General features: G+C 48.7%; 2 protein-coding genes across 3 annotated transcripts in view; both read left to right on the top strand.

The window, feature by feature from the left end:
• The first annotated feature begins 136 nt into the window (after positions 1 to 136).
• On the top strand, positions 137 to 19,265 carry SHPK (sedoheptulokinase). 2 transcript variants are annotated; one of them, XR_014821593.1, is made up of 8 exons: positions 137 to 381; positions 6,777 to 6,918; positions 10,552 to 10,735; positions 11,246 to 11,398; positions 11,786 to 11,874; positions 13,040 to 13,215; positions 15,485 to 15,685; positions 17,683 to 19,265. XR_014821593.1 is itself a non-coding variant. In XM_005669118.4 (7 exons), exons 1-7 carry the CDS (start codon positions 214 to 216, stop codon positions 18,093 to 18,095), a joined length of 1,437 nt encoding a protein of 478 aa, XP_005669175.1. In that variant the 5' UTR covers positions 137 to 213; the 3' UTR covers positions 18,096 to 19,265. The 2 variants fall into 2 exon arrangements, 1 of the variants encoding a protein (XP_005669175.1); XM_005669118.4 differs by lacking the exon at positions 11,786 to 11,874.
• TRPV1 (transient receptor potential cation channel subfamily V member 1) overlaps positions 12,232 to 22,623 on the top strand; it is a 43,758-nt gene continuing 33,366 nt past the window's right edge. Inside the window, exons 1-2 of the mRNA XM_084985497.1 lie at positions 12,232 to 12,351; positions 17,186 to 17,211. The gene's annotated coding sequence lies outside the window, so the exon portion shown is untranslated. The remainder of the gene's footprint in view (positions 12,352 to 17,185; positions 17,212 to 22,623) is intronic.

Below are 22,623 nucleotides of genomic sequence, written 5' to 3'. Positions count from 1 at the left end.
GGCCCCTAGGTCCCGCCCTCCACCACGGCTCCGCCTATAGCAGGGGACGGTCACGCGGGGCGCGCGACTCAACCTTCCTCAACCAATGGGGAGACGAATTCGCCCGTGTCCAGCGTGGCTGGAAAGAGTGGCAGGCGAGGCTCCGCCTTGGCTCCCTGGTCCTGGGCGAAGTGTGCGGGAGAGGGCGCCTCGGCCCCAGACGCAAGCGCTGCCATGGCTGCTCGATCTGTCACTCTGGGCATCGACTTGGGCACCACATCTGTGAAGGCGGCCTTGGTGGAAGCCTCACCGGGTGACCCTTCCGGGTTCGTGGTACTGGCGAGCTGTGCACGAGCTGCGCAGGCCGAGACGGCGGCCCAGAGCGCGGCGGCCGGGTCCCAGGTGAGGCAGCGTCCTGGAGTCGCGCCGCCTCCAGGAGCCTCCACTCTTCCTCCTCAAACAAGTCTCCCTGACAGCTCCAGCCTGCCTGATCTCTGCCTGCCTGCTGCAACTCCCTCCATTAGGTTTCCTCTCAGGAAATTTCCCACCTCCTGGCACCGATCTTCCCGACTCTCCGGCCTTCTCGAGGAGCCTTGCCCTTGGCTCTCTATGTATACCCCCTTGCTCTCTGCACTCTTACCTTGTGTACCTTGACCTGCAGGTAGTTGCTCTCTTATACATGGAGAGATCTCAGGTCTCCTTATTTTTGTTGCTCTCTGCCCCGCGCATTTGCCAGTGTCCTCAGATTCACTAGGGCAGGGTCTGCTTTTTCCTTGAGAAATCAGATGCAGAATCAGATGTAGCCTGCCCCTTTCTCAACCAGATGTAACCTGCCCCAGTCCCAGAAGTGGTCTGTGAGTGGAGGGACTCAAACACTTGGACAGCAAAAGTGCCCCAGCCCCAAAGGCTGATACACCTTTGGAGGAAAGACATCAGGACAGATAGAAAGACATTGAGAGAGATCTTGATTAAAATATTAGAAAAAGTCAGAGTTCCCATTGTGTCTCAGCGGTAACGAGTCCTACTAGTATCCATAGAATGTGGGTTTAATCCCTGGCCTGGCTCAGTGGGTTAAGGATCCGGTGTTGCTGTGAGCTGTGGTGTAGGCCGGGAGCTGCTGCTTGAACTCCAGCCCTAGTCTGGTAACTTCCATGTACCAAGGGTTCAGCCCTAAAAAAAAAAAAAAACAAGAAAAGAAAAGAAAAAACAATTAGAAAAAGTTCAAATTGTTAAAGCTACAAGATAGAAACAAAATCTCACCTCCGTGTGTTCAGCTGAGGCATATGGGTTCCGAAAGGATGTCAATCCCCAAAGCTGGGTTCCATTAACTCCCAGAGAAACGTAGCTTTATGTTCAGATCATTGACACTAGAAATTAACATCAAGGAACTTTGTGTGTAACCTCACGAATTTTTTTTTTCCTCCTGGATCTCAGCTTGTTCTCAGAGTTGAAATAAGTGACCTTTATGGTCCCTTCCAGCCACAAATCTCAATTTTCTGAGCCAAGCTTCACTCCTAAGAGCTTTGTTGTTCATAAGCTCTTGCCACATACCTGGACTCCGTTCTACAGGGTTCAGAGTCCATCCTGCTCAGAAGCATTTTAGAGGACAAAGATTTCAGGAACACTTTGCATTTTCATAGGACCTTTCAAAATTAGTTTGGTTGGGGGCATCAGGGTATTTTAGAATGATTATCTCATTTTATGGACTATGAAATGGAGGGAAAATCAGCTCTGACCCTGTGGATGTGAGTGGCAGAGCTGGGGTTCTAGGGGGTGAGTTTAGGCAGTGCCCTTTTCTCTTGAAGTAGGGCCACTTTATGAACACTTTCCCCACTCCCCCAGCTTTTAACAGGCTGTTCTTTGCTTACAGGCACACCCAGGGCTCCGCACCTGCCTAGGGAGGGGTTTAGGGTAATAACTCCCCTTGCATCCTCGTGTGTGTTGTGATCTGGGACAAATGCATTGCTGTAATTTCATTTGTAGCAGGATTTCTCAACTTTGGCACTGTTGATATTTTGGGTTGAATGATTCTTTGTTGTGGGGGGGGGGGCTGTCCTGTGCATTGTAGGATGTTGAGCAGAATCCCTGGCCTCTAACCAACTGCATGCCAGTAGACTCTTCCCCCCTAATTGTGACGCCCCAAAACTGTCTCCATATTTCCAAAGGCTCCCTGGGGAACAAAAATCACCCCTGGGGTAAAACTACTGAACTGTAGAAATACCCGGTGGCTCTGTTCTTTCCTCATGTCCATCCTTCTCACTCTTTAGAAGTATGGTGCACTCCACGACACTTTGGGGATCGTGTTCGGCCCTATGGGAAAGATCAGCCTATTATCTGTTTGCAATTGTAAAATATCAGGATCCAGCTGTGGCAACACTGCGCTGGGTTGGGGATTGAACCGGAGCCCCTGGCAGCAACCTGTGCCACTGCCATCCGATCCTTAACCCACAGCGCCACAGCAGGCACTCCTTAAAATATTAGGACTTTTGAGGGAAGCTCCGTGACGCTTTCTGAGTTGTTAATTTTTCCTTTCGTGGCCTCAATTTCCCCATCTGTAAGAAAGGTTGTCGGGGAGGAGGGTTGAATGTTTTCTGAGTTCTTTTTTCAAATCAGAAGTTTAGGATTTGATCTAGATGTAGACTCCTCAATACTCTGAACTAAGGAATGGGGGCAGCGCCTTTCCTGTTACATCGTGAGGGTACCCATTGTCCGCCCAATAATTTATTCCTCCATCACACTCATCGCTAAAACTCGAACTCATTGCCCTTCACTGACTGCCTCCTTGTCTTCATTCCCATCTGACCTGTTTCTCGCCTCCACTGTCCCCACCCACACAGCCCACCCACCCTGTGCCCATGTGAAACAGCAGCTCCTCTGTCTTGGGTTCATGCACCATCTGTCAGCCATGTGGGAACTCTTTAAACCAGCCCTGCCCAATAGAAATGTGACCACACCTGTAATTTTCAATTTTCTAGTAGCCGTATTAAAAAATAGTAAAAAGGAACCATGAAATTAATTTTATTGCCTATTTTATTGACCCCAATGTGTCAAACATAGTATCATTTCAATATGTAATAATCAATGTAAAATCCTTAATGGGATATTGTGCTTTTTTTTTTTCCCATACTAAATCTGTGGTCTGTATTTTATTTTTTTTTATTTTATTTTTTTTTGTCTTTTGTCTTTTGTTGTTGTTGTTGTTGCTATTTCTTGGGCTGCTCCCGCGGCATATGGAGGTTCCCAGGCTAGGGGTTGAATCGGAGCTGTAGCCACCGGCCTACGCCAGAGCCACAGCAACGCAGGATCCGAGCCGTGTCTGCAACCTACACCACAGCTCACGGCAACGCCGGATCGTTAACCCACTGAGCAAGGGCAGGGACCGAACCCGCAACCTCATGGTTCCTAGTTGGATTCGTCAACCACTGAGCCACGATGGGAACTCCTGTGGTCTGTATTTTAAATTTACGACACATTCCGACTCAGACTAGCTGCGTGTGCCTAATGCCTGCCGTGTTGGACTAGGCAGGGTTAAACAAATGTCTCTTCCCTGCTTCCTTTTTTCTTTGCCCGCTGTCTTTTTTCTTCTGTCCAGGGAGATCATGCACAGCCATGCACCTCCTTTTTTGGCCCAATTGCCCAATCAGTTCTTTTTTTTTTTTTTTTTTAAATGAGCGCTGCAACTTTTATTTCACGTTCTCTCTCTCTCTCTCTCTCTCTCTCTCTCTCTCTCTTTTTTTTTTCCACACGGGCAGTATGTGGGAATTCCTGGGCCGGGGATCGAACCTATGCCACACAGCAGCAACCAGAGCCATAGCAGTGAGCACGAAGGAGCCTCAACCCGCTAAGCCATCAGAGAAACTCCCTGCCCAGTCAGTTCTGCTGTCGACGTCCCTGCATAGAGTTGTTAGGATGTGGGCTGCTTCCTCAAGAAAATGCCCTATGCTCCCTCTGCATTCCTTCCACCGCCCCAGCCCTCCTCCCCTTCCTTCGTTCTGCACTTTGGGTCATGCCCGTTAGGAGCCCAAAACTGCCCTCGCTCAGCAGGCTGAGGAGGGGGTGGGCGAATGAAGGTTTTTCCCTCCGGGAAGAGGAAGCCCGCACTGCCCCTGGAGAAAGCGGGAGGCCTGGGGTTTCAGTCTTCAGATGCTCCTACAAGACCATGAGCTTTGTTTTGTTTGCCAAAAACAGACATTTGTTAAGAGCTCAGCCACATTTTTCTTCTCCTCTTGAGTTTCTGTGGCTGCTTAGAGTTGGTGGATATAAATTTATTTTGTGCCTTGGGGTGATTTTTGTGCACCAGGAACACTTTAGTTTGGTTGAAATAAAAATAAGTTTTGAGGCGTTCCTGTCGTGGCTCAGTGGAAACGAATCTGACTAGCATCCAGGAGGATGCAGCTTCAATCCCTGGCCTCGCTCAGTGGGTTAAGGATCCAGCGTTGCTGTAAGCTGTGGTGTAGGTTGCAGATGTGGCTCAGATTTGGCGTTGCTTCGGCTGTGGCATAGGCCGGCGGCTATAGATCTGATTTGATCCCTAGCCTGAGAACCTCCATATGCCGCGGGTGTGGCCCTAAAAAGACAAAAAAAAAAAAAAAAAAAAAAAAAAGTATTCAATGTATTAGGAGTTCCCTGGTAGCTAGGTGGGTTGAGGAGCCAGTGTTTACTGCTGTGGCATAGGTTTGATCCCTGGTCTGGGAGCTTCTTCATGCTGCAGGCTTGGCCAAAAAAAAAAAAAAAAAAAAAAAATTCAATTCATTAGTTCTTATTTAAGCTTTTAAATTTAGCTTATAAAGGTTATTCCATTTATAAGCCTATCTTTTTGTTCATTTTGGCCACCCGCCTGCCCTGCTCCCCTGATTATGGAGTGCCCAGGACAGGGATCAGACCCAAGCTGCAGTTGCAGCAACACCAGATCCTCCAATCCACTGCCCTGGGCGGGGGATTGAACCTGTGCCCTGGTGCTGCAGAGACACTGCTGATCGCATTGCACCACAGTGGAAACTCCAAGCCTAATATTTTAACCATCATTTTTGAGGGCCTTTTAATAATACTTAATCCCATAGATGTTTTAAACAGTATATATACATTTAATATGTTTTCTTTTTTTAGGTACTACAGTTATTAGACCTAAATCTTTTCAGATTACTTAAATAATTTTTATGGATTTAATAAATGTATAATTAAACTTAAATACTCATATGTTTCAAATCCTTTTATAAATGTAGTGAGATTTGAACATATAATCACAAATCTAGATCAGTTATACAATTTCACAGTTTAAGTTGAAATGACAAAAGTAATCTAGGCCAAATTCTCTAGAACATGTACATTTATCTAAAATACTAAATACCCCAAGATTTCTTAACCACAAATATTAATGACATAGGTATGATTCTTTTAGACATGCATAAATTAATTGCATTCTCAAACTTCCCACTTTGAAACTTACTTATTCACTAAGAAAACAATGATGTTGGAGTTCCCTGGCAGCTCAGTGGGTTGAGGATCTGGCATTGTCCCTGCTGTGGCATGGTTAGGTTCCCCGGCCTGGGAACTTCATGTGCCGTGACTGCAGCCACCGCACCCCCCCTCCCCCCGCCCCCCAACAACACCCTCCCCAGCAAAACACCAAAATGATGTCACTTGGGTTAATTTCCCTTGTGCAAATTTTGTGGTGGCTCCCTTAACTTACTGATTTTTTTTTTTTTTTTGGTCTTTTTAGGGCTGCACCCCATAGCATATGGAATTTCCCAGGCTAGGGATTGAGTCAGAGCTATAGTTGCCAGCCTACACCACAGCCACAGCAATGCGGGATCTGAGCCTCATCTGTGACCTACACCACAGCTCACAGCAACGCCTGATTCCCGACCCACTGAGCAAGGCCAGGGATCCAACCCACACCCTCCTGGATACTAGTTGGACTCGTTTCCACTGTGCACAACGGGAACTCCAATGCTTCTTGTCTTTTCCACCCTTGGAAAATCTCTCCACACTCTCAGTCTGGTCTCTCTCTGTAGAGTTTATCCTACTGCCCCGTTAACCTTCTGAAAACACAGCTCTGATGATACTCTCCCATTCAGAAAGCCCCGGGGGCCCCCCACTACATTTTCCAGGCAAAGCCCCTCGTGATTAGGCCCCAGCCTCTCCTCTTCTCCAGCCTTATCTCCAACCACCCCTTGCACTGCCCATCCCGATGGTGCTGTGCCCAGCTATCCCCTGGGCTTCCTCTTGGGGTTTTGGTTCCAAATCTGGGGCCTGGCCCTCAGGGCATTCAGGAACCGTTTGCCAGATGGATGCACTGAAGCGAACCCTAGGGCCCAACCTCAAGTGCTTTAGTCCAAGAGGCCTTTCTTGCTGACTCCTTTCCTGCTGGGTTCCTTCCTGCCGGGTTCCATTCTCCCCCGCACCCCTGCCCCAGGGCTCCAAGTGCCTTGCCAAAGACCCTTGCCTGATTTCTCCCTGCAGCCCGGTCTTGTGTTTCCCTGTCCATCCTACTGGACTGTAAGTGCCTGGAGGGCAGGGCAGTACTTTGGGGAGCTTGGGCCTTTAGGTGATCCGAACCCACAACAGCGCCTCCTCTGTGAAGGGGGATGGGTTGGTCCCGCTGGAGGTGGTGGAGACCCATCAGGCCCACCTCTCATCCTTGAGGCCAGTCCGTAGGTCCTAGAAGGGACTTCAGTGAAGTTAGCTGGGCAGCCAGCACCCCGGAAATCCCTTGAGGCCTCTGGTCCCCCTCCATCCCCCTCCCCCAACCTGCGTGTGTGCCTCTGCCCCCCAGAGGTGTCCTGTTCTGTTTGCAGGGGCAAGAGCAGGATGTGAGGAGAATCGTCCAGGCCCTGCACGCGTGCCTTGCTGCCCTTCCCCAGCAGCACCTGCGGAAGGTCTGTGGCATTGGAGTGTCAGGACAGATGCATGGAGTCATGTTTTGGAAAACAGGCCAAGGTATGCTGATGGGCTCGGGGTGGGGGTGGGAGGGCGATCACGCGCTCTTAACAATGACCCTGGACCCGGAAGAGGGCTGCGGAGGGCTTTCTGTGGAGGCTCAGCTTATCCTGTGGCCTCTTGTGTTCTGTGGACATCCTGTCCTGTTCAAAGATGTAAGCAACAAGTGAATGGTCCCCTCACACATCCGTCATGAACAGGGAGCCAGAAAGGACGGAGTTCTCGCTGATTCTCTGTTGGATGCAGTGGAGTGGATTTTCCACAGCTTTCTCTTTCTTGGTGCCGGCACCTCCGAGCATTTGTGCCAATAACCAAGAGATTCGTGTGGCTGTAGCAGATGCCAAGTCACAGAGGAGAACGCTTTTGAATTTGGGCATAGTTTTTGTTGTTTAGCATAATCACAGATATCCATGATTTTTTAAATTCCAGGGCGTGACTTCTTTTTTTTTTTTTCTTTTTTTTTGCTTTAGGGCCGTACCCGTGGCATATGGAGGTTCCCAGGCTAGGGGACTAATCAGAGCTACAGCTGCCAGCCTACGCCACAGCCACAGAAACATGGGATCCAAGCCATGTCTGCGACCTACCCCACAGCTCACAGAAACGCCAGATCCTTGACTCACTGAGTGAGGCCAGGGATCGAACCCACCTCCTCATGGTTCCTAGTCAGGTTCTTAATCCTCCTGGTGATGCACCCTTGATCCGTCCCCAGGATGGGCCTGGGGTCTTGAAGAAACCAGCGCAAGCTCCCTCCCGCCTCCTCTCTCTTTGTCTGCCTGTTGTCGGGCCAGCTGGGGCCATGGGAGCTGCTTGGCTCCGTCGGTAGCAGTAGCAAAAGGCTGATTAGGGTGTTAGAGCTGACCTCTCAGGGGGAGTCCAGGTTGTAAAAGCTTTTTAAAGTCCTTAATTTTGCATTAACGAGAATGAATGTCCTTTTAATACTAAAACCCTTTCCAAAGAGGACAGCAGAGATCTAATGACTGTGGTCTGGTCACATGCCTTTCTCTCTGCCCGCCACCTGGACTCTGTAACAACCGCACAAACCATCACCCGCATCGCTGGAGAGAGCTGCTTAATATTTCATTCAACCTGCCCGCATGCCTTCTTGTTTTGGTTTCTGTTTCTGGGAAGCAGGAAAGCCACTGTTTGACGATGATGGTACCTGCCTAGCCGAGTGAGTGAAATCATATTTGAGATCAGGTCGTTCCGCTTTAAATAGCAGCTGTAATTCAGTTTGGTTTCAGGACCTACAAGACTCGAGGCTCTGGGCTGGGCCTCATGGGAGACATAGGAATGGGGGGATGCAGCCCTCATCTTCCAGCGCTCACTCAGGGCACTCAGTGCAGATGGGCACCAGGCACCCGAGCAGAGCTAAGTGCTTCCACGAGGGCACAGGAGAGCCAGTTGGAGGAGAGGAGAGGGAATGACTGGTGCCTTCTGAGAGGCTGTGGTTACGCCTGTTTCCACATTCCATTTTCAGGCTCAGTAATAGCAGGAGAGAAGTGGGGATGATAAAACCAAGCTAAGAGGCAACCCACAGACGGGGAGAAAACTTTCGATAGTGTACAGTAGACAAAGGATGCACACGGGTCCATATAAAGAATGAACAACAAAGAAAGGACAGATGGGCCAGTGGCCAAACAGGCAAAGGACACCACAGGCCATTCCTCAAAGAGGAAATAGAAATAGCGAATACGCATATGAAAAATTGCTCAGTGTCATGAGTAACTAGGGAAAAGCAGAGAAAACAGCAAGGAGAAATCATTCTCCACCCACTGGATTGCGAGAAATCCAAGTTTGAGCAGGTCAGGGGTTGGCAAAGAGGGTGGAAAATTGATTCTTTCAATGCCGCTGCTGGTTGCGTAAATGAGCTTGGCCATTTGGAGGGTAGTTTGGCTGGGTATGAAAAATAATAGAGCTGCTATGACTCAGTGGCTTTGCCACTTAGAATCTGTTCAGGAAAAGCACTTTAATATGTATGTGCTAAAGAAGCAGGATCATGGTTGCTCATTGCATCCTTGTTTATCGTGGTGAAAACATGACTTTTAACCATGGAGTAGTGGTTAAATAAATACTGGTACCCATGCTGTAGATATGCAGTAGTTAAAAAGAATAAGGTGCGTTCATGTGTGAGCCACACGGGAAGTCCAAGGTGCATTCATGTGTACTGACTCCAGGATATGTTGTCGGATGATAAAAAGAACCTCTAGAAAAAGAGATGCAGTATAAAAAATAATGATACCTTTTTTTTTTTTTTTTTTTTTTTTTTTTTTTTTTTTTTAGCTGTGCTTGCAGCATGCAGGAATTCCCAGGCCAGGGATTGAACCTGAGCCATGGCAGTGACAACACCAGATCCTTAACCCCCTGAACCACAGGAGAACTCTGTGTTTTTAAAAAACAGACAAAACCAAATGTAGAACAAAATCCCCTCTAAATCAACCAAACCATACAAGGAATGTTGTGTGGATATAAAAACCCAACAAGGGCTGACAGTGACAGGAAGGGAGCTGGGACTTCAGGGGGGAATGGTCAAGCAGTATTTTTGCTTTGTCTGTAATATTTGAGCATTTTATATTGACAATGCATTCACTTATCAATTGTGTAATAAAAAATATTATTATTATTATTATTATTGCCAAAAGAAGAAGAGGAAAGAGAGATAGAGAATATCTATCAAGCCAGATTTTGGAACAGACTGGACTTGAATCTCGGCTCTATCACTTAGTAGCTATGTGACCTTTGGCAAGATTTTTAAAACTTCCCTGTGCTTCATTTTTCTTATGTGTAAAATGAGGTTAATCATCACACCTATGTTGTAAGGCTAATATGTCGATTAAATAAATTAATATTTTTGTTTGTTTGTTTTTTGCTTTTTAGGGCTGCACCCGCAGCATATGGAAATTCCCAGGCAAGGGGTCAAATCGGAGCTATAGCTGCCAGCCTATACCACAGCCATAGCCACGCAGGATCTGAGCTGCATTTGTGACCTACAGCACAGCTCATGGCAAAGCCAGATCTTTAACCCACTGAGCAAGGCCAGGGACCGAACCCAAGTCCTCATGGATACTAGTTGAGTTTGTCACCTGCTGAGCCCCGAACAGAACTTCCTAAATTAATATTTTTAAAGTGCTTTGAACAATACCTGGTATGTGGTAAAGAAAACTTTGTGTTCATTTTATAATACAAACAAAATAAAAAGGATAGATCAAAAAGTGTAAAAAAAAAAAAAGAAAAAAGAAAGAAAGAAAGGAAAAGAAAAAGGGTCAAAGGAGTTTGGGAAGCAGACAAAAGGGTTGGAAAAAAAAAATGCTGCTGATATCCAGCTTTAGGGCTGGGCTAAGAACCCTGGCTGGGGGCAGAAAAGTAGCTGTGAGGGTAGACTATGCTGAGAAGGGACCCTCCTGTTCCCTCACTTACTCCTGGTTCCTGGGTGGAACTCATTTGCTTCAGGTGCACATGCGCGTACGGCTCTGACTGCCTGCTTGCTCCTACTGGCCAGAAACGCTGAGCGTAAATGAAGCATTGTCGTGAGTGATAAAGTCTGTCCTGTAACCTCACCGGCAGGGTGATCTTGAGGACATGCCTGTGCCGGCCAGTTGCTCTCTTCTCCATTTCGGGTCCTCTCCTCTGTTCCAGGCTGTGAATGGACAGAGGGAGGGGCCGCCCCTGTGTTCGAGCCCAGAGCCGTGAGCCACCTGGTCACATGGCAGGATGGCCGGTGTAGCAGCAAGTTTCTGGCTTCTCTGCCCCAGCCAGAGTCCCATCTCAGTGTGGCCACGGGCTTTGGCTGCGCAACCATCTTCTGGCTTTTGAAAAATAGGTACGGAAAACTCTTCTTGGATTCAGGTGATGGATTTCCAAGAGCAGGAGAGTGGCTAGTGGGCTGTAGCTCTAGCTGGTCCGCATCATTCCATACGCTGGACTGTCCCTCCGTGAGTGTGGCTCAGTACAGGGTGTAGTCGCAAGAGCTAGACTTGGTCTACCCCTGCTTCCTTTCACAGAGGGCTCTTAGTGGTTATTGATTCTAACCCAGGGGGGAAGGAAGGGGCCAGACGGGAACTTGACAGGGGTCATGTGGTGGGTTCATGGTGGGGTCAGGGCTGCTAAGAATGGCTGATGTCCTGCTTTCCCAGGCATGGTGAGTCTTATGAGTCCCCTCCCCTAAGACTGACTCTGGCCAGCTTGGCTTGGAGGGGCTGGGAAGTCCTCCCTGTGGGGAGGGGCAGCCATCCAGCGACGCTGTGTCTAGTCTGAGGCCCACAGTTAGGGACAGCACGTGCTTTCAAGTCAATATTAGACCATGTTGAATTGTTTTGGGTATAAAAAACAGCCCAGAATTCCTGAAGTCCTATGATGCAGCTGGTACCATCCATGACTACGTGGTCGCCATGCTGTGTGGCTTGACGAGACCTCTGATGTCCGACCAGAATGCCGCTAGCTGGGGATATTTCAACACCGGGAGCCAAAGCTGGAACTTGGAGATGTGAGTATAAATCCTGCAGGCTGGCTTGAGGCTGAAGGGCAGAATCTCTAGATTGGGAGCTTGAGTGGGGCTTTCCCATCTAAGAACTGTGGAGGGTTCCATGAGGCCAGGAATCAGTTGCCTGTCAGTCCCTGGGGATGGGTGGGCCTGTTGCAAGTGAAATCCTTGGAGGGGGCGCCACACATCACGCCATGCGGTCCTGCCCTCTACTGTGGCCCAGATCTGGGGCGGGCTCCCCAGTTCTTTGTGCACCCCGGGCCTAGCCCATAGATTCCAAAGAACAACTTTCGTTCTTTAATGTATTTTAAGATAGGGTTAAGAAATGGAAGTAGTAGGCTTGAGGGATGCCTTTTAAGTTCTTTTTTAAACAATCATTTGCCTTTTCAGGTCCAGAAGTCCCATGTCCTATAAGTTCACTTCCTTCGGGGCTCACATTCTGAGCTCTGTAATAAAACAAAAAGCACCTGGTAGTTCAGGTAAAGGACTTTCTAGCATGTTTTTGAAATTGACAGCCCCATGTTCACTAACCCAAGCGATGAATGCATTTGGTCTTTAGGAGGTATATGGGTTTGACTTTGGTTTGGCCTGTGCTAACCAGCTGCGATTTTGCTCTAAAACTCCAGCTGCCTCCCTTTGCAGAGTGTTTGTGCTCCCTTTCAAAACAGGAGGCCCGATGTTGATGATATCTGCTGCTTATCCCATCCTTTCTGATCTTCTCTGCTGAAACTGGTTGTATTCTTCCCCAGAAGACCCATCCCAAGCTCTTGAGAGTGTTCACACTTTAAAAATCCAAGCCTTTTCCCTACGGTTTAAAAAAAAAACCTGAAGAGGAGTTCCCTTGTGGTACAGTGGGTTAAGGATCAGACATTGTCACTATGGCTTGGGTCATTACCATGGCACTTGTTTGATCCCTAGCGCAGGAACTTTCATATGCCACAGACACAGCCAAAGAGGCCCTCTGTGAAAACGCTGAATTCTTTCCTCTCTCTTTCCTTTTTTCCTTTTTCTGTTTTGTCTTTTTAGGGCTGCACCCATGGCATATGGAAATTCCTAGGCTAGGGATTGAATCAGAGCCATAGCTGCCGGCCTGTGCCACAGCCGCAGCAACACCAGATCTGAGCCACATCTGCGACCTACACCAAAGCTCACAGCAACACCAGATCCTTAACCCACTGAGTGAGACCAGGGATTGAACCCGCATCCTCATGGATCCTAGTGGGGCTCTTAACCTGCTGAGCCACAATGGGAACTCCATTCCCTTTCTTCTTCTTTTGTGTTTTTGCCATTTCTTGGGCCGCTCCTGTGGCATTTGGAGATTCCCAGGCTAGGGGTCTAATCGGAGCTGAGCTGCCAGCCTACGCCAGAGCCACAGCAACATGGGATCTGAGCCACATCTGCGACCCTCACCACAGCTCATGGCAACACCGGATCCTTAACCCACTGAGCAAGGGCAGGGATCGAACCTGCAACCTCATGGTTCCTAGTCGGATTCGTTAACCACTGCGCCACGATGGGAACTCCTCCATTCCCTTTCTTCTTGAGTGTGTATCCTACAGTGCTGTCCTTTGCTGAGTTTCCTGGAAGCAACAAAAACAGAAAACCAAGCACCAGGTAGATAAGTTGTCCACTTTTGGTTTGCAGACTGAAGACTGCAGGCTTTCCTGTCCACCTGCTCCCGGATGTCGCAGAGCCTGGCAGCATAGCAGGCAGAACTTCCCGAACGTGGTTTGAAATCCCAAAGGGGACGCCGGTGGGCGTGGCCTTGGGTGATTTGCAAGCCTCCGTCTATTCCTGTATGGCCCGAAGGACAGACGCAGGTAAGTCTTTCTTTGGTTTTCTCCTTAACTTCTGCTGGGGGCATCTAAGCTCCAACTCTGTGCAAGGGTCCGAGGGGCCCACAGAGCCAGCAGTCTCACTGTGCTCTTGACTATTATTCGGCAAACTTGAAAAACGCCCTCATCCCTACTGGTGAAACATCTGCCCAGGGAGCTTACCATCCAGCAGGGCGAGTGCTGTCCTGACCACAGTCCGTGCCTTTCCTCTTTAGGGCCGGGCGAGGGAAGTGACTCTCTCTAGTTGGCTGATTTCTGCTAACTGACCTCTGTTAGTGTGGCCTTAACGGACTGAGAAGACCAGGCTTTTTGGCCTGGTCTCATGAGACACGGAGGAGCGACTCCGGGGAGAGTCTCGCCGGGGAGGCTTTGGCCTTCACCTGCAGGAGAAAGTCATCCACTCTGTTCTGGGACTGGGAGCTCCCCGCTCCTGGCTGGGGGAGGCTGAGAAGCACACCTTGGAAATGAGAAGGAGGTGGTATCCACTGCAAATGAATGAAACCTCCCCAGAGAATGAAACGCTTGGGCTGAGGTCTTTCGCTCTGTAAATAGTTAGTTGCCAGTTAGGTGTAATGAATCACCCTCATACTCAGTAGCCTCGAACAGCAAACGTGCTCTTACACAGTTTCTGAGAGTCGGGAATCTGGGTGTGGCTAGATGGTCTGGCTCACGGTCCCTCATGATATCGCAACCACGCTGTTCAACCAAAGGCTTGACCAGGCCTGGAGGACCCCCTTCTTTTTTTTTTTTTTTTTTTTTTTTGGTCTTTTTAGGATCGCACCCATGGCATATGGAGGTTCCCAGGCTAAGTGTTGAATTGGAGCTGCAGCCGCTAACCTATGCCACAGCCACAGCAACATGGGATCCTTAACCCACTGAGCGAGCCCAGGGATCGAACCTGTGTCCTCATGGATACAAGTCAGATTCATTTCCACTGAGCCACGACAGGAACTCCCAGTATCTTTTTTTTTTTTTTTTTTCCCCTGGAGGACCCAGTTCTCAGCTCACTCCTGTGATTCTTGGCAGGAGGCCTTGGTTCCTTGCCACGTGGGTATTAGGGAATGGAGGGAGTGGACAGTATCCACTGAACTGAGGCAGCATCCTGACACTGAAGAACTGTGCAGGCAGCTCCAAATAATCAATGGATCAGTTTTTTTTTTTTTTTTTTTAATTTTTTACAGCTAAACCTGTGGTATATAGAATTTCCTGGACTCGGGGTCTAATCGGAGCTGTAGCTGAGGCCTGCACCCTGGCCATGGCAACACCAGATCCAAGCCACATCTGCAACTTTTGCCACAGCTTAGGGCCTCACTGGAGCCTTAACCCACTGAGCAAGTTCGGGGATCTTGAACCTGCATCCTTATCAATTACATTGGGTCCTTAACGCACTAAGCCAGTGGATCGGTTTATTATAGGGTAACTTATATCCAGCATGGGATCAGGCAGACAACAATCTGAAAGCATCCACAGCCCTCTGCACCATTGGGGGAGCCGTTGGGACAATTTTGTAGTTAAACTAAGGTGTGGGGGCAAGTGCCTGGAAATAGGACGTATAATCCTAAGTCAAGATGACTGAATAGCTAACTAGTCTCATAGGCGCCAGGAACATGTCAGTGAAAATCTTCATCATTGTTTGAGACCTAACAGGGCCACCTAATTATTACTAAACAATGTCTACTAACTATCAGGCCCCTAACAACAGAGAAGTGAGTTATCACATAGCACAGTCCTGGGTAGGAAGATCAGGAGGGACTATATGGGACCAAGATGGGGTCAGTTGTGCTAATAGCCATACACATGGCCTCTCCATAGGGCAGCTTATGACACAGTACCTGCCTCCTCCAGAGCAAGTTATCAAGACAGAAGCTGTAGGCATTCCCTGCTGGCCTAGTGGTTAAGGATTTGGTGTCACTGCTGTGGCTTGGACTCGATCCTTGGCCTGAGAACTTCTGCATGCTGCAGGCAGCATGCCCCACACCCCCCCAAAAAACACAGAAGCTGCAGTGTCTTTTTATGACCTAGTCTCCAAAGTCACACCCTGTCACTTCTGCTTTATTCTCTTCATCAGAAGCAAGTGCCTGAGTCCAGTCCACACTCAGGCAGAGGGGAATTAGGCTCTGCCTCCCAAAAGGAGGAGAGGCAAGGAATTTGTGGATATACTTTTAAAGCCAGCACACTGTCCCCCAGCCCTATTATGACTTCTGACCTCTGAGTTAGTCCAACCGTCTTAACCTCTGCTTCCCTTGGGCCCCAGTTCTCAATATCAGCACCTCAGTTCAGCTGGTAGCCTCCATGCCTCCAGTATTCCAGCCGGTGCAGACTCCAGACCCCACGGCTCCAGTCGCCTACTTCCCCTACTTCAACAGGACCTACCTGGCGGTGGCCGCATCACTTAATGGGGGCAACGTGCTAGCCACATTCGTCCACATGCTGGTCCAGTGGATGGCGGATCTAGGTAAGAGTGGCCCACACAGCGGGCCACCTGTCCTTTCCGTGTGGTACTTTCTGATGCTGAATGTGCTCTAAGCTTCTAGATCCATGTCTCAGATCCAGCCCAGTTCTGGCACTTTCCTTCCTTCCTTAGGGATCTGATCGCGTCGACTTCTTCCCTCTCATCTTCTGAGCTGCCATCACCTCCTTTTTTTAGAGGCACCTTCTCCCCTGATTTTGACTTTGGAGACTCCTAGTCATCTCCCGGCTCTCCCCAGCCCCGCTGCATTATTTTCTTTGTCATTTGAGGTTTGCCTTTTGATGACTACAGACAGTTGAGAATAAATGATTAGACATGAACGAGTGAAAAGACTTCCAGTATTTTACAATATTATACAATTCTTTTTTTTTTTTTTTGGTCTTTTTAGGGCCACACCCACTGCATATGTATGTTCCCAGGCTAGGGGTCAAATGGGAGGTGTAGTTGCCGGCCTACACCACAGCCAAAGCAACGCCACATCCGAGCCATGTCTGTGACCTACACAACAGCTCACGGCAATGCTGGATCCTTAACCCACTGAGCAAGGCCAGGGATCGAAGCCACGTCCTCACAGACACTAAGTGCAGTTCCTGACCCACTGAGCCACCACGGGAACTGCTGGTGTTTCTCTTTATACAGATGTGACTATTCTTTTCTTGAAAGAGGTGGTAATATTTAATTTGCCTCTAAGATCCTTTCTTTTTTTTTTTTTTCCTAAGATCCTTTCAAAAAGAAGTCTTATTCATTTTCTGGTTCTTATTTTGATGAAACAGAGGGCTTTGAAGGTTAGCAGTTTATATAATGTAAACTTTTATTAAATTTCTATGGTATTTCATTTGATTTTGATTTCTCATTCCTGAGGCTGTATAGCTGAGTTTGCATAAGTTAAATATGCTGCTGGTGACTCTGTGGTGACTCTTGGTTGGTGGTTCTCAGCACTGGCTGCACACTGGAAATATTTGCGGAGTTTAAAAAAGAGTGTTGATGTCCCAGTGTCACTCTTAGAAATGCTGATTATTTGGCTCCTGAGGGAGGAGTGGGGCCTGCACATGGCATCTTATAAAAGCCCCTCAGGTGATTCTGATGGCTTCAAGTGTTGATGAGCACCGGTCTAGAACCTTCTATTCCAAAAGCATGGGCCTCAGGCCAGCAGTACTGGCTTCCTCTGGGACATGATGACCAACGTAGAATCTTGGGGCCCACCCCAGGCACACTGAGGCAGAAACTGCATTTTAATAAGATCCCTGAGTGGAGTTCCCATTGTGGCTCAGTGGTTAACGAATCCGACTTCGGATCCATGAGGTTGTGGGTTCTATCTCTGGCCTTGCTCAGTGAGTTAAGGATCTGGCATTGCCCTGAGCTGTGGCATAGGTCTCAGACTCAGAGCAGATCTGGCATTGCTGTGGCTCTGGCTGGAGGCTACATCTCCAGATTAGACCCGTACCCTGGGAACCTCCATATGCCATGGGAGCAGCATAGAAACAGCAAAAAAAAAAAAAAAAAAAAAAAAAGTCCCTGAGGGATTCATATGCCCCTTCACCTGAGAGCTCTGGTCTATACTCTAGTTTTCAGCGTTTGCCCAGAGGTAGGCTAGGTTGTGAGCAGCGCTGTGGGTGGTCCTGGGATCCCGGTCACAGAGCTAGGAAGTCTAATAGCAGCCACGATGATACTGATCAGCATATGCATGTGGCCTCCTTGGGACCAAGGGTCGTGCAGCTGTGGGATGGTTGGGACTCATAGCAATAATTACGAGAGCGAGATCTCTCCTGAAGGCTGGGCTGGGGTCTGCAGTGAGAGAGCTGGCTGGCGTCTGGGGCAGAGCACAGCGAGCCAGACTAAGTGCGTCCTGACTTGGGCAGCATCCAGCCGCAGTGGGTAGAGGCAGCAGGTCAAGATGTTCCTGTCCACAGAGAATTCTCGAGAGTCTCAGCCTGCAGGAAGAAGGTGCCTGAACTCACACGGGTCTTCTCTGTTCCTGGCAGGCCTGGAGGTTGAAGAATCCACTGTGTACTCACGCATGATCCAGGCAGCTGCACAGCAGAGAGACACCTGCCTAACCATCACACCCACCGTGCTGGGTGAGAGGCACCTGCCGGACCAGCTGGCCTCAGTGACCAGAATCTCCTCCTCTGACCTCTCCCTGGGGCACGTGACCCGGGCCCTGTGCAGAGGCATCGTTCAGAACCTGCACTCAATGCTTCCGTTCCAGCAGCTTCAAGCGTGGGGCGTGGAACGAGTGATCGGCAGTGGGAGTGCGCTGTCCAGGAACGAGGTGCTGAAGCAGGAGGTGCAGAGGGCTTTCCCTTTGCCAGTGGCCTATGGGCAGGATGTAGACGCAGCTGTGGGGGCCGCTCTGGTCATGCTCCAGAGAAACCTTAACCAGCAGGAGTCTTAGCACCCTCATTGGTGGAAAAACTGTTGCCAATTTTATCTGATTCGTATTGCGGATGTGATCTTGGGGTCATCCTTTTCCTGGACCGCTCTGTGGGGAGTTTTTAAGCAATGCTTGTTCTCAGGGCATCATTTTGACCATGAACCAAGCTTCAGGGCCCACGCTAATAATGCAGCCAGGAGTCACCAAGCAGATCTCAAATCAGTGCCTTCTGAAAGAGACTCACCTGGGAGCTGGTTGCGAAAGTAAATGTGGAAGAAAGAAAGGGGTGGGGGGAGAGAGGGAGAAAGAGAGAGAAAGAGGGAAGAAAGGAAAAGGCACAGTAGCCCAGCATCCTTGTCAGCAGGGTCATCTGTGATTCACCTGTAGACGGTGAAAATAAACGTAGATTTTAGACACCAAAAGTGTCTGGTGGCTGTGGGCTCCAAATAAGCACAGAAGACTTGATCCCCTTTGTCCAGCTTTTGGAGTGATTGTTTTGAAGAACGTGGAGCCTGGACTTTGGTCACAGGCGCCATTGGAAAAGTCTTCCTCTCTAGACTGTACACCTGAGGCCCCTTTTCCAATCTCATTTTTCTCTGGCCATGGCTGGTTAGCCAGAGTGCCCCGAGGACAGTGATGCATGCTGGCTGGGGTGAAGATGCAGCCGTCTGTGCTGGCCTTCGTGCCACGTACTTCTCCTCCAGCTGCCCCAGATCCTCCCAACCCAGCTGGCTTGGAGGCATGAACAGCGAAGGAAAGGTGGAGTGTGACCAGCAAGGGGGACAGATGCTGCTTGGCCTCACCATTCAGGCATGTTTTTCCCAATAGTCTGACCAGGACCCTTTTCCAGGAGTATGTCTGTGCAGCAGGGTGTTTTTGCTCCTGCACGTCCCTGAGACGCCTTCCAAGGGAAGGGATGCAGCCAGTGTGACTGAGAAATAAACCTTTCATGTTTGAGGCTGCTGAGATTTGGGGGGGCTGTTCATTATCACAGCATAATTTAGTTCATCCTGACATTTGCAGCCACGGTAGAGAAGCCTGAGAAGTCTCAGCTGCCCTCAGCACCGACCCAGACAATTCACATTTATGGCGCATCTCCTGGGACCTGGGTGTTCTATCAGGCATGGGGATGTGTTTGTGGAATTTCCATCACTAGGGAAGGAAATAAATTCTATATCAGATTTGCCCACACGCCCAGAAGGAGGAGCAATTCATTCTTTGCGCAAATGACATCAGACTAAACCTTGGAGAGTTTCAGTCCATTGAAACAGTGTTTTTTGAGTAGCTACCAGGGACTAGAAGCTAATGGAGACACTACTTGTTTGAACTCACTTGACCTTCATAATAATCCTAGAAGTGGGCGCTATTCCCTCCATTTCACAGATGAAGAAACCGAGACACAAACAAGTAACTTACCTAAGATCCCGATGCTAGGATTCAAAACGCAGAGCCCACTTTTCCTGAGCATTCTAGCTGTCGCTGAAACTCGGCATCTGTCTGTCATTGAAGCTGGAGTCAGGAGATCACATGATCGTAGTCACGGCCTTCTGAGTTATTTCCTAGCATAATAATACTTGTGATTAGAGGTTAGGACAAACTCAGAAAGTTCCTGAAAGACTTCGTGTGCTAATAGTCTTTAACCCACAGGCCATTGAGCTCAGGGGGCCAGATCATTAGCTCATAGGTGCTTGTGTTTAGGGTGCGATCAAATGAGGGAGAAGCACAGGAAGGGCTCCAAGCTGTTCAGTTTTAAAGTGTTCATTTCTACAGGAAGCATAAGGAATACAAGTTTCCTCTTGGGTGTCCAAGATGCCCACGTCATTATGTGCATTCCTTGAGAGGGGACCAGGATCCTGTCCCAAGGCTGTACTGTTGTTGCTTGACGGGTCTCCCTTGTTTTTGCCACCCCTCCCTTCCCCGATCAGCAGCTGTCTGAACCTGCCCCTTGGAACGCAGGGAAGGCCGTGGAGGCGGAATGAGGCCCATTTCCTAAAAACGAGAAATGGGGAACGCAGAAAGGCTTTGGTTTCCAGGAGTCCCACAGGGTCACACAGGCAGCAAGGTCAGGCTAGGCAACGTTAAAGTGACTGGCCTGGAGTTCCCGGTGTGGCGCAACAGAAACGAATCTGTCTAGGAACCATGAGGTTGCAGTTTTGATCCCTGGCCTCGCTCAGTGGGTTAAGGATCTGGTGTTGCTGTGAGCTGTGGTGTAGTTTGCAGACATGGCTCGGATCCCATGTTGCTGTGCCTGTGGCATAGGCCGGCAGCTATAGCTCTGATTGGACCCCTAGCCTGGGAACCTCCATGTGCCACAGGTGCAGACCTAAAAAGAAAAAAAAAAAAATTTGCTGTTGGCATAGCCTGTTGGCTTGTACCTGTGACAGGGAGCCCCACCCTCTAAACATCAAAAGGAGCCTATCACGTCTTCTTCTTCATCCACCTGGGCTTCCTGGTGGGCACGGGCCATTTTATTCACCCTACTCACCACCCAGTGTTTGCAAAATGCACAGCAGGCCTTTGGAAAGAGAGTCAGTCATGCCTTTTTCTCAGGCACGATTAAATGAAGAGGTTATGTCTTTGAAAGTGAGACATTCTTGGTATAGAGATGCTCATTGCGTGACTCAACATTAAGCAAACCTTGTTTTTTTTCATCAGAAAACAATTAGTCACCGCCTTGAGCTAATGGCCGGATATAGCTCAGCAGCCAGCAGATGCAGGCTGAATAATGAGGAGACGCACAACTCCCAGGCCTGCCTGGAGCATTACCAGCTCCCAGAGCCCATTCATACCCATATCCTTGTTAATCCTCAGCAAAGCCCCAGAAAGCACTAACCCACAGACCCAACCAGCAAGGAGAGGAGTCTTCTTCCAAATTCACTGTTAGCCATCTGGATCTGGGGCCCCTGAAGCTGTTTAAAATTTGAGAGACTGGAGATCCCTGATGGCCTCGTGGTTAAGGATTTAGCATTGTCACTGCTGTGACTCAGGTTCAGTCTCTGGCTTGGGAATTTATGTATGCTGCGGGCACAGCCAAAAAAAAAAAATTTGTGAGGCAAGACACATAAGTCAGTACAAGATTAAGAAATCTCAGTGCAAGATTTAGAAAACTCACGATGGTACAACCACTATGGAAAACAGTATCGAGGTTCCTCAGAAAACTAAAATGTAGAACAACCATATGACCCAGCAATCCCATTCCTGGACATATATCCAGACAAAATTTTCACTGAAAAAGATACATGCACCCTAACGTTCAAAGCCCTATTCACAATAGCTAAGACATGGAAACAGCCTAAATGTCCATCTACAGATGAATGGATTAAGAAGGTGTGGTACCTATGCACAGTGGAAAACTACTCAGCCGTAAAAAAGAATGAGGTAATGCCATTTGTAGCAACATGGATACAACTACAGATTCTCATACCAGGTAAAGTAAGTCAGAGAGAGAAAGACGAATACCATACAGTATCACCTCTACGTGGAATCTAAAACAGGCGTTCCTGTTGTGGCTCAGTGGAAACAACTCTGACTAGTATCCATGAGGACGCAGGTATGATCCCTGGCTTCACTCAGTGGGTTAAGGATCCAGCATTGCCGTGAGCTGTGGTGTCGGTCATAGATGCAGCTTGGATTCCTCATTGCTGTGGCTGTGGTGTAGGCTGGCAGCAGTAGCTCCGATTTGACGCCCCCAGCTTGGGAACCTCCATATGCTGTGGGCGCGGCCCTAAAAAGCCAAAAAAAAAAAAAAAAAAAAGGCACCAATGAACCTATCTACAGAACAGAAACAGACTCACAGACATGGAAAACATACTTGTGGTTGCCAAGGGGAGGAGGAGGGAGTGGGATGGACGGGGAGTGTGGGGTTGGTAGATGCTGACTATTACATTTAGAATGGATGAGCAGAGAGGTCCTACTGTATCGCACAGGAAACTATACCCAATCTCCTGGGAGAGAACATGATGGGAGATAATAGGAAAAAAAGAATATATATATATATATGGGGGTCACTTTGCTGTACAGCAGAAATATATAGAATATATATTTCTGAATAATAGGAATATATATAGAATATATATATTCTGATAATAGGAAAAAAGAATATATATATACATACATATATATATATATATATATATATGGGGGTCACTTTGCTGTACAGCAGAAATTGGCATCACATTGTAACTCAACTCTTCTTTAATTAAAAAAAAAAAACAACTAACCACAACAGCATAAGAAAAACTCAGGACAAGACTAGCGGTGTTGTTCCTGTCCTTGGGTGAGTCTCAGGCATCTGCAGTGGGGCCTTTAGCACCCTCCCCGGGGCTGGGACCAGCACCCCTTGCTTCCTTCCCACCTGGTTCCTCTGGTTCCTCTGGAGGCGCCAGGCTGACAGTTCCCAACTTTGGTAATTAGGCTTTTTTCAGCACATGGGCGTTTGCTGGTCCCTCGTTGTGCTAGAAAGTCTGGCTTCAAAGATGAGAGGCTGGGGTCCCGAGTGGTTGAAGAAAATAGAGTCGGTTCCTATTGCCAGCGTCAAGGGCTCAGTTGA

The sequence above is a fragment of the Sus scrofa genome, chromosome 12 (assembly GCF_054392235.1).
Source record: "Sus scrofa isolate SSC_HxYL_T2T_F1_AM1 chromosome 12, Sscrofa_HxYL_maternal_Yorkshire_Landrace_v2.0, whole genome shotgun sequence".
NCBI classification, from domain to species: Eukaryota; Metazoa; Chordata; class Mammalia; order Artiodactyla; family Suidae; genus Sus; species Sus scrofa.
This window is presented reverse-complemented; position numbering and strand designations above follow the sequence as displayed.